At 45.1% G+C, this 12,189-nt stretch overlaps 1 protein-coding gene across 6 annotated transcripts in view; it reads left to right on the forward strand.

Moving 5' to 3' along the window:
* Positions 1–10,011, forward strand: part of rerea (arginine-glutamic acid dipeptide (RE) repeats a) — a 169,266-nt gene extending 159,255 nt beyond the window's left edge. For 4 of the 6 annotated variants that reach the window (XM_077545677.1, XM_077545676.1, XM_077545671.1 and 1 more), the window contains 6 exons: positions 439–1,808; positions 2,866–3,088; positions 3,164–3,884; positions 5,841–6,014; positions 6,091–6,271; positions 8,393–10,011. In XM_077545677.1, coding sequence (XP_077401803.1) covers positions 439–1,808; positions 2,866–3,088; positions 3,164–3,884; positions 5,841–6,014; positions 6,091–6,271; positions 8,393–8,426 — 2,703 coding nt within the window. In that variant the 3' untranslated portion in view covers positions 8,427–10,011. The remainder of the gene's footprint in view (positions 1–438; positions 1,809–2,865; positions 3,089–3,163; positions 3,885–5,840; positions 6,015–6,090; positions 6,272–8,392) is intronic. The other 2 variants (XM_077545678.1, XM_077545684.1) reach the window with 1 other exon arrangement.
* The last annotated feature ends 2,178 nt before the right edge of the window (positions 10,012–12,189 follow it).

The following is a 12,189-nucleotide window of genomic DNA, read 5'->3' on the forward strand; positions in this document are numbered from 1 at the left end:
TACACTTGGAAGAGAGTAAAGTTGGTTGGTTTACTTCCCCTTTAAAAAAATAAAATTAGACAAATCACTCAAGAGTTCAAGAACAATCCCACAACCAACACTACCACTTGAGCTATGCCACGCCTACTGTTGGATAACATTAGTGGTGTGTCCGAAAATGGACCAAACGGTCGGAGGTATGATGGGTCCACCTGACACCAGCGATATACTAACACACAATAGGACCAGCATGACTCGGGAGGGGGGGATTGATTGGCCATCCCTTTTTTTTATTTATTTTTTATTTTTTTATAATTTATTCTCTTCGAAGTGTAACGTTTACTCTATTTCAGACTGGGACCAAATATAGTCTTTTTAGAGTAAAATTTACTTGAGGAAATGTACCGCGTAAACGCATGAACTTGGGAGGCTCGCAATTGACTCTTTCCTCCTCCTCAGGAGCTGAGTCGACCCGACTCCCCCTCCGAGTGTGAGGGAGAAGGTGAGGGCGAGAGCTCCGACGGACGCAGTATCAACGAGGAGCTCAGCAGTGATCCGAAAGACATTGACCAGGACAACCGCAGCTCTTCTCCCAGCATCCCCAGTCCCCGTGACAACGAGAGTGACTCGGACTCTTCTGCCCAGCAACAGCAGCTCCTGCAGAGCCAGCACCCTCCAGTCATCCAGTGTCAGCCAAGCACCTCATCAGCTGCTTCCCCTGCACCGCCGCCGCCTCCTCCCGCAACCTCGGTCCCTTCGCTGCCTCCCCAGGTCTCCCCGACGGCGGCCTGCGCATCTCTGCCGCCTCAGCCTCTTCCTCAAGCAAGCCCCATGGCTCTCATCCAGTCAGGAGCCTCCCTCCATCCTCAAAGGCTTCCCTCTCCACATTCACCCCTGACTCAAGCTCCGCCTCCTGGTCTCCCGGTACCACCTCCGTCATTACCCAGCTCGCATCACGGCCCCATGCCTCCCATGCCGCATCCGCTGCAGGCTGGCCCTCCACACATGCCTCACCCGCACTCATTGCCTGCCCCGGGCTTCCCTGTCAGTCAGACTCATGTCCCGCCCCTGCCAATATTAGGCCAATCACAACCAAGGCCACACACTCCGCCCTCATCTTCTCACAGTGGTGGACAACCTCCCCGGGAGCAGCCACTCCCACCTGCACCAATGTCAATGCCTCACATCAAGCCCCCACCCACGACACCGATCACTCAGATGCCCACGCCACAGTCCCACAAACACCCGCCGCACGTGTCGGCGCCGCCATTCCCGCAGATGCCTTCCAACCTGCCTCCACCTCCCGCCCTCAAGCCCCTCAGCTCGCTATCCACCCATCACCCTCCGTCGGCGCACCCACCTCCCCTTCAGCTCATGCCTCAGGGGCAGCAGCTTCAGCCTCCCCCAGCGCAGCCTCCAGTTCTCACCCAGTCCCAAAGCCTCCCTCCGTCATCCAGTCACCAGACTCCGCCAGCTCCTCCGCTGCCGCCCTCTGTGGGGCCGTCGCACCCCAATGGGCCGCCACAGCTGCCCTACTCCCCTCACCCTTACAGCACAGTTCTACCTCCAACTGGCCCCTCCGCGTCCTCATCAAACTCCATGCCGGGCTTACAACCTGTGTCTTCCTCCGTCCCGCCCTCCTCCATCTCCATGCCGCTCCCTGCGTCCGTCTCTTGCGGCGGCCTGGGCACGGGGGTCCCGCCCGTGCACATCAAAGAGGAGCCCTTGGACGAGACGGAGGAGCCCGAGAGCCCCCCGCCCCCACAGAGGAGTCCCTCCCCCGAGCCCACTGTTGTCAACACGCCAAGCCATGCCAGCCAGTCTGCACGGTACGATTTTCTCTATGATGTCGTTGCATTGCACATGCGACTTGTCGCACCGATTTTCACATAATTGTGATGCTGACTGAACATGTGCAACTCAAGTTAGTCTTCAGGATTTATTGTTAACATTCACTGCCTTTGACAAGTGTACTTGTCAATTTTTTTTTTTTAACAGGGCAGGTGGGGAAAAATCTAATTTTGCTCCACTGTAAATATCAAACATGGAAACAACTTTACTGATGCACAACCACCTGTAGATGACACCATTGCCACATTTTATATGAACTAAACACAGTTTGAAAGTCCATGGGAGTAATAGCTGCAATTTGTGCAACCTACATTTTTCTACTGTCAATTATACAAGAACGTGAAAAGGAAGAAAGGCGAGAGTCTGTTCTGTCATTTGGCAGATTCGGTTTATATATAATTATTGAACAAAATATCGTGTGGCTATTGAACATTTAGAAATTTTCTAAAATGCATGGCAGTGAATGAGTTTTTGAAGGGGAAACCAACCCAGACAAAAAAAATCTTAACAATAATATTATATGTGACCTCACTAGTCTAAACATGAAATTCTGTTCAATATTACATTTGTGGAATATGAGTTAAGCAGCAAAAAACAGCCGTTTTTATCCATTTCAGGGAGCGGGCATTTTGCCATTTTTACAACCAATCACAGCTCACCGGTTTTCTGAAGCTACACTGTGATTGGTTGTTACCTGAGACCTGAGCAGCATTGATGTCATCGTCAGTCGACAGCTAGTGGCAAATTGGCCGCCCCCTGAGATGGACAAAAACGGCTGGATTTTGCTGTATAACTCATATTCCACAAATGTAATATTAATCAGAATGTCATGTGTAGACTAATGAGATCACATATATTGTTGTCAAGAAATGTTTTTGTGTTTATATTTTTGAAAGTGCCAATCAAACACAATGAGAATATACACACTCATTGCAACTTTGTATTAAGGACTATTTTAATAACAGATTGACCAGCAACTTTCAAATTCTGAATCTTGATTTCGATGATTTTACGTCCTCTTCTTTTTGAACCCAGGTTCTACAAGCATCTGGACCGAGGCTACAACTCGTGCGCTAGGACCGATTTCTACTTCACTCCCTTGGCCTCGTCCAAACTGGCCAAGAAACGAGAAGAAGCTGTGGAGAAGGCCAAGAGAGAAGCAGAGCAGAAAGTGCGGGAAGAGAAGGAGAGAGAGCGGGAGAGGGAGAAGGAACGGGAGCGAGAGCGGGAACGAGAAAAGGAGGCCGAGCGAGCGGCGGTGAGTTGTCGTGCTTGTTTTCATTTCACATTTTCTTGTGGACACTTTTTAAACATGAGTCCTCTCCCCTCACAGAAAGCCTCGTCTTCGGTCCACGAGAGCAGAATGGGCGAGCCGCAGATGGCCGGGCCCGCCCACATGCGTTCCCCCTTCGACGGACCCCCCACCACCATCGCGGCCGTGCCTCCGTACATCGGCCCCGACACCCCTGCCCTGCGCACCCTCAGTGAATACGCCCGGCCTCACGTCATGTCCCCGACCAATCGAAACCACCCCTTCTTCGTGTCCCTCAACCCCGCCGACCCGCTGCTGGCCTACCACATGCCCAGCCTCTACAACGCCGACCCGGCCATGCGGGAACGCGAGCTGCGGGAGCGGGAGATGCGCGAGAGGGAGATTCGCGAGCGGGAGCTGCGGGAAAGGATGAAGCCCGGTTTTGAGGTCAAACCTCCCGAAATGGACACACTCCACCCTTCCACAAACCCCATGGAGCACTTTGCCCGGCACGGGGCCATCACGTTGCCCCACATGGCCAGCCCTCATCCCTTCGCCTCCTTCCACCCGGGCTTGAGCCCGTTAGATCGCGAGCGGCTGGCCCTGGCCGGGCCCCAGCTGCGGCCGGACATGAGCTACCCGGAGAGGCTGGCGGCCGAGAGACTCCACGCCGAGAGGATGGCCACCGTGGCCAACGACCCCATCGCCAGGCTCCAGATGTTCAACGTCACGCCGCACCACCACCAGCACTCCCACATCCACTCTCATCTGCACCTGCACCAGCAAGACCCGCTTCACCAAGGTAAAACTAAGTCCTGCTTATTATACACAAACATCCTGCATCATTCACAAAGAGTTAGCGATAGTCGGTGTGAGAACCAGTAGTGTTACACAATAGAATCGCTGAATTAAATATAATTCAGATTTGCAACTTTTAAAACATGAAATAGTTCACAACAATGCAACAGCTAATTTAGACCTTTTTTTTAAATCCAGAACTGGACTTTTTTTTTTCTTTAAAAAAACAAACCTTTTTTATAGTTTTTTTGTGTGTTTAATTTTATTTATTTTATTTTGTTCAGTTTTATTGAAATACAGTAAATGTGCTTTTAAGGTCCAAAAGCAACTTCTCGCTATATATTTTTTTACTGTATTTTAATGTTGGCACTTATGGTCTTGCTTGTATGATTTAAGGGCTATGTTCTCATGATATTGGATGATTCCACTAAAATCTATCACAAATATTTTCATTTGCATGTATTATTATTAGCCCCCATTGTAAAAATTTGCATGTTCAAAGTAGGGCTGGGCGATATGGCCAAAAAGTAAAAAACTTTAATTCTTTAATTCATTTTAATAATTGATTTTAATATAATAAAACCAACATACATTTACCGGTGTTTAAAGGTATCAAAAACACTTCCTGTGAAAAATGTTAAGACAACAATAATGTATACTGATTCCAAATCAATTTTAAAATAAACTTAAGATTCATAGTTTGTGCCTAAATGCCACAATTAAGTACTTGGTAGATGTTTTAAACATGTCTTTGAAAGAAGACGAAGAAGAAAATAGCAAGCATGCGCACAGCGGAAAACATTGCCTCGATTGAGATATTCCAAATACGTTTATATGAGCAAGAATTCCGGTTTTGAAAGGAGTAACCCAGGGCTCTTATTCGGGTTTTTGCACGTGTTTACATATCCTTACATTCGGGTTTTAAAAGGGTTATTGCCTGCATGTAAACGTAGTCACGATTCACAAATGTGTTGAAAACAGTGGCGAAAGTGCTTTTTTGCAACATGGCCCTGGTTGGTCTCTTATACTCTGCTTCCACCTGCTGGTCGTTTTTTGTAATGACTACCATTGCTTCAACCGTGCTCTTCAGTTCAGAGGCTGCATCAAAGCCTCCTGTATGTTCTAGCATTTAAAAAAAAAAAAGTAAACATACACTGTAAATATGCACATTTTCAATTATTCCATTTTCTTAAAAAGACGATGTATTAAATTAATTCTATTTCTTGCCCAGCCCTAGTTCAAAGGTTACAAACTTATAATTTGCGATGAAGCAACAAAACTAGAAAAATGTAAATGACTCCACAATTCATGTTACAAGCAATTTTTGTGTTTCCCTTGAAAAGGGTCAGTGATGATGTAAGTAATAATTACAATGATGATGATGATGATGATGATTATCATCAGAGGTAATAGTAGTAGTATTTATCCATTTTGAAAATAAAGATGTTTAACGATGGGGGTTCCATTTTGAGATTATCATCAGAAAATTGTAATCACAGTGTCTAGTCAAAGCATAGAGTACTCGGTTTCCACTTTTTAAATGCGTTACCGTATTTTTCAGACTCTAAGTCACTTCATAGTAAAAGTCACATTTTGGGGGGACATTTTTCAAACAACAATTCCAAGAGCAATATATAAATCACACCTGAGTGTAAGTCATAGGACTGCTGAACTATAAAAAAAAATGTGTGGCTTAAAGTCAGAAAAATACGGCAATAGTAAATAATCATTGTGGTCATATTTGATTTTACATAAATTATAAGGATAAAGACATTATTCTCATCTGATATAATGCTTTTGTTTCCATAATACGTTTGTTTTTACTGCTTTTCTATAGAGTAGCATTAACTGGCAAAAAAAAAAAAAGGTAATATAGAAGACTAGCTAACTCCAGTAGTACTTGTATGTTTACGTGTGATGTTACCCTGTACCCTGAACGTAAAAGTCTGACACCCAGTAGGCGGCGGTGAATGTCTTGTGTGTCCTCCAGGTTCCGGGGCCCACCCCCTGGCCGTAGATCCCCTGGTGGCCGGACCGCACCTGGCTCGCTTCCCTTACCCGCCCGGCGCCATCCCCAACCCGCTCCTCGGCCAGCCACCTCACGAACACGAGATGCTGCGCCACCCGGTCTTCGGTAGGCCATCTCGTCTCTCAGAAGTTTCTGCCTCCATGGTATCCAATTTGAAATCTGAAATCCTTGCTTTGCGCAGGAAATCCGTACCCACGGGACCTAGCCGGAGGTCTGCCGCCGCCCATGTCGGCGGCCCACCAGCTGCAGGCCATGCACGCCCAGTCGGCCGAGCTCCAGAGGCTGGCCATGGAGCAGCAGTGGCTGCATGGACACCATCACATGCACGGAGGCCCGCTGCCCGGCCAGGAGGATTACTACAGGTCAGATCAGCTGCCGGAAATTGGAGACAATGCCTCACACGTGTTGACTTGCTTAATGTTGACTCATGACTGCTCAGACTGGGTCATGGTTCCTATTTGAAAATCATCTTTTAAGCTTAGCTTTAAGATCAGAGATGTTAACTCTTGCCAAAAACGTTAAATGACGTTTAGTAAAAACGTACTGAGGGCCGCCAAGGACGTTAAAAGACGGTCACCAATTATTATTATTATTTTTTGGGGAAACGGGTGGAGAAAAGCCTTGGCCAACTGTGGTGAAAGTTTCAAGCAGATCTAGTTAGCCTAATGACTATTTTTGGCCCCTAGATGGCAGCGATGACTCTCTTCTGACAAGATTGGGTAGGCGTCAGTAGAAGATGTGAGGCGGAGCTAGAGGGGACAAAGGCTGGGGATGGGAAGCGAACATGGCGACCGGTTGCAAACAGCTCACGCTCGAGCATTTTTTTTCAAAGACGAAAGGCATCGACCAACGCTAAAGAGCACATTGATGACGACGATGATCATCATCGATGATGATGATGGTGACTCCGAGGTTGGAAGCATTGACGCGGCAGTAGAAGACGTGAGGCGGAGCCAGATGGCTGAAGAAGCGAACAATGGCGACCGGTTGCAAGCAGCTCACACCTGGGAATTTTTTTCAAAGACGAAAGGCATCGACCAACGCTAAAGAGCACATTGACGACGACGACGATGATCATCATCGATGATGATGATGGTGACTCCGAGGTTGACGGCGAAGTTGGAAGCGTTGACGCGGCGGCTATGACGACGTCATAAAGGTTCACGGGCTAGCGATGCTAACACCGGAAAACGCGGAGCACAACCGAGCACGCTCAGGCGGACGTTCAATCGGACGACGAAGAGTGCCCCGAGTCCAATGCATATTCATCGGAGGAGTGGGTACAGTCTGCTACTTGCTATTCCCCGGAAAAAAAGGCCGTCAAGAAAGTGTAACGTCTGCACGTGAAAGGGACAATCGAAGTGAAACGTATCTGTTGTGCAAATCCTGCTCCGTCTCCTTGCACGCAGGGCAGTGTTACAAAAAGAAAAACTGCATTTGAAACATCCACATAATTGTAAATAGTACCACAGTTGCACACATTTGTAAATAGTTTGCGAAATTGTTTTGTCAAATTGTTACACAATGGAAATAAACGTATTTTGCAATCAAAAAACACTTTTTCATTGTTGGTGAAAGCGTTTTACAGAAGTAAAGCACTATTTAGGTGTTTGTGGCATCATTCATGGACAAAAAGAAGTGTACAATTCACTGGAGTGCATGAAATAACATCGTTTCACAAAAAGCTCTTTTTCTCTGCTTTTTGTTTCAAAACAGAGTATTTTGGTGAAACTAACCATTTTCTATTGTTGATTACTGAAGAACGGAATAAGATAGAAACAAACTTTCCAATCTTTCATTTGGTAGTATGTGTGTTTCCATAGTCCAAACACAACATTTTCTGTGGACCTTGAAAGATCAGTCAAAATGCTTAAATCGGCTGGTACCCACGGCATCCCTTTTCTGAAAACGTCTGATGGTCAAAGAGTTAATGAACTCATTTGAACTCATTCACTTGAAGCCATTGTCGCTGAAGCAACCCCCTTCGCTCCCGGCTGTTTTACTGGATTTTGACTGATTTTGCAAGGCCCACAGAATATTGTGTTCTATTGCTATAAAAACATGGAACCTACCAAAAGAAAGATTGGAGTCTCTATCTGGGTTTTGCAGCAATTAGCATTAGAATATAGCTAAGTTTCATCGTTATTCACAAACCTGGTGAAAACACTGTCAAAAAAAAGCTTTGTTGCAACATGACAGTGGCTGATCTCTTATACTCTGCAGGCACCTGCTGGCCGTTTTTTGTAATAATTGCCATTGCTTTAAGCGACCTCTTCATGTCAAAAGCTGCACCAAAGCCTTCTGTATGCTCTAGCATAAAAAAAATACATAAAAAAAAGAAGAAGAAAGAAATGTAAAAATATGTTAAGTATTAAAAAAACATATTTATGCGTTTTTGGGTTTGAATGAGTTATGGTCATCTCACGAGAATATCCAAACAGCACAGAGATGTAACGCGCCTTTTGTTTTTTGTTTCCTTTCAGCCGACTGAAGAAAGAAAGCGACAAGCAGCTGTAACCGGTCCAAGGGAGGCAGCAGGAAGTTGTGAGGAATGCAAAAAGGCCAAGTGGATCCAATTCTTCTTTTTTTTTTTTCTTTGTTGTTCTTTTCTTCCCAAGACATTTCTTTGGTATATAGCCAGTAAAAATGACAACATCCTGAAGACTCCTGCATGACAAGCTTCCCTGACATTTCTTTTTGTAGGTGCTAGAACAAGAAAGACACACTGTGCTTATCCCCCCAAAAAACATGGCCGCTTATGGAAAAAAACAAGTGCTATCTTAAAAGTCAACATTTATTTTAATACATTGTTGGATATTTTTTTTAATCATTTTAAGAAGAGCTGCCGCATGGAGTTTTTCTTTTCGTTTCTGGGGGGGAATTTGTAAATAGTATATATAAACATATAATTATTATAATTATTATTATTACTAGGTGTGGACAAACAAGTCGTTTCAACCTCGGCTGCAGTTGTGTTGATGCATTATCCCTTGTTTCAGAGGGGAAGCACCATGGCGTTATTATTATTTTTGATTTGAGCCATTTGAGTTGTGACCTTGGTCTGACATTGCCGTGTTAGATTTAGCCCCACGTAGCCCATGTGATGACCCCTCCCCAACCCCAAAGCTGTCACACCCACCCACTCATCACACACCAGCTTTTTCAGAATGTGTCAACGCGGCGTGTTGACGTTGTGACTTGAAACACTTGAAGCTTCACTTCATCCATGACCACAACTTTTGGGGGAGAAAAAAAAAAAAAAAAAGAACGTTTGCACTGAAATGTCTGTTTATCCTCTGCCGTTGTCGTTATTTAAGCCCAAAACATCAAGTCATGTCAAACGAATTTCTTTTTCACACAATTTGGACAGTCCCAGAATTTTTATTTTTTTTTAATGCTCGATGAATTTGATGCATCATCACAGGAGCCCTCCTGGATTTTTTTAATGTTGGTGTCCTCTCTCATGTTCACTGTGGCCTGCTGACATGCGACCGCCAGGAAGTGTGTGTGTGTGTGTGTGTGTGTGTGTGTGCGCGCGCATGTTTGTGTGTCATGTCACACCAGTGTACGCTTCATGTTTTCCAACTCAATGCACGAAGACTGTTGGACTTGACATGGATTTCAACAAAACTGTGGCTTATTCATTTTTTTATGATTTTCTTTTCGCCAAATGAAGAAAGTGTACTCGCATTTAAATGACCATGTCATATTTCCTTGGAGCACTATTTTTATGTTGTTTTGCAAGCGGAAAGTCTTTTGACCTTCCCTTTCTGACGCCCGTCCTTCCCCCAGCGTCCTTTTTTTGCCTTCCCGGCCCCTTTTTTTGTGTCTCCAAACCTTTGGTGTTCAATGTTGTCAATGGTTTAGCTTCTCGTTTCAAAGCGGCAGCAGCAGAATGTCCGTTCTGACTGCCAAGATTTCTATATATACTGGTATCTTGAAGCTTATTGTATATATGAGTAGTCGCCATGGGATGACACAATGTAAACAAAAAGTAGAAAGAATAAGAAAAATTGTGAGTCCTGTGTTATCTCCATTTGAGTATTTTGTAATTTTTTTGAAAAATTTGTGGAATTAAAATAAACTAAGTTACACCACAATATATGACTTGAGTTTGAATTGGTCTTTATTTCTTTTTTATATCAGAGACGTTTTGATGAATCAGGTCATAGTTTTATTTGGAACCTGTTGACATTTTACCAGTGAGTAACAACAATACCCCGTACTGGTTTCCAGTCAATCACAGGACACATACAGACAAATTTGACATATGGACACCATTAATGCTCACATTTTCGATGCATGTGGCCAGTCTGAGGTTCGTCCATTTTACCCAGCTGGAGTACCTGAGCACAGGAACGATGTTGAAATGTGCTGACAAGAAAATAGTCCTTATAATACAAATGTTGGAACAACAGTCTCCTATAAACTTTTCAGCCAATTATCGAACCGCTCAAATCCACACAAAATGAAAACACTTGCAAGGAGCATGGAGGTCAATCGCTTGTTGACTTAAGCCACTTTATAAAATGAGTTTAAATGTTGTATTTTATCATATCTGCAGCTGGGATAGGCTCCAGCATGCCTGCGACCCTCGTGAGGATAAGTGGTTCAGATATGGGGTGTATGCCTCTGAGGAGGCGGGACTTCTGGGTTATTTCCGGTTCGCGACGTGCGGGCCGCATCCCAGTACTTGCGCTTCTGCCTTTTGTGCTCCTCGGTTAGCAGTTGCGCGTTCCCGTCGACGGGTGCGAGTGTTTGTGTGTCCGTCTCAGTTGTCCAAAGCATTTCAGAGAGCTGAGACGCCCTGCGCGCTCCCGCCCATCGGCCGAAGCGCGCGCTTGGGTGGTGGTGGTGCGAGTGTTGGAACGCAACCAGCAGTGGCCAGAAACGGCGTTGATGTGTGAAACCCGGAAGTCCGTGCCCGTGGCATCCACCCCATTGGATCATAGATGGATGATTTTTTTTTCCTCAGGAAAATGTAAACAAAATTAGGGGTGTGGGAGCTGGAACAGATTAATGGCATTCAATTAACTCATAAGCTTGCCCACAGAACGAATTGAAATTGTAAGTCACCACTGTAAGGAGACTTAGACTATTTCAAGGGTAAACAATTTTTGTTCAGTTTCTTTGCTTTTCTTTCGCTGAGTCTCTTTTGATTATACTCAATTTAAACACTTGAATATTACATTTTTCGCACGGTGGGTAACATATTGGATTGTGGATCAAGCATGTCTTGTGTTTTGTTTTCTCTTTCCTTCACAAGGCCTGAGCTTTAGAAGATGAGCTCTCAGCAGCAGGTAGCGAATCTGTGAGCTGGATATTGCACTGCTGTGGCATAATAACGTCAAAGCCGGGCTAAGCCGAAAGGAACACCTCCTTTCTGTCACGACGGGGAGTGATGGACTCGCAATCTGTGATGCGCCGCCGTGGCTGTCATTTTGATTCTTTTTGCACTCCTGCTCTGCTCCTCAAGCAAAAGGAGGTTGGATGCTCTGTCCTCGCGGTGAGGAGGTGCTGCTTGCTGTTGCCGCCGCAGCTCTCCATTAGACAACACGACGGCAGGGCCAAGCGCCTGCTGGTTGAATAATTCATCTTCCCGCCGCTCCTCCTCTTCCTCGTCGGGGATGGAGCGACTGTGACTCGTGTCAAGTCAAATCCCTCTCATGATGCTGTGTGTACCCCTCAGGCGGGCGCGCACGGATGCGTCATCTCCACATACACACAGCAAAAAAAGAAAATCTGCTGGTTGGTGTCTTTCGTGCCGAATGTGATGCTCGGAAAGGCCGCTGTGTTCTTTCAGCAGGTAGCCGCCGCCGCCATGTTTGTCTAACGGTGCTGTTGACACAGAGCAAACGTGCTTCTGCTGTTGGTCCAAGCTAGAAAACAACACAGACAGCACGCTCATGAGAGGTCATTTTATTTAGGATTAGGGATGTAACGATATCCAAACATCACGATAAGATTATGAGCACGATATTGTGGGGAGGTTGGCGATACAAAAAATGGTCACAATATTGTAAAAAAATTCAAATAAAAAAATAAAAGCTCATACTAAAAAAATACCACACACACAATATTGTGCTTTTGTATATTAGAGTGAAAAATATAAAAATATTATAAACATATATAAAAAAATGTATAAATATTAGATTTTTTTTTTTTAAGCACTTACTTGCTAATGCAAGCACACATTGAGTTCCTCCACATATTGACTGTTCACAAGCATATAACGTTCTCCTTTATCTGTCGATTAGCGTGGATTTTAAACATAGAAAGG

Source organism: Vanacampus margaritifer, chromosome 1 (assembly GCF_051991255.1).
Source record: "Vanacampus margaritifer isolate UIUO_Vmar chromosome 1, RoL_Vmar_1.0, whole genome shotgun sequence".
NCBI lineage: Eukaryota > Metazoa > Chordata > Actinopteri > Syngnathiformes > Syngnathidae > Vanacampus > Vanacampus margaritifer.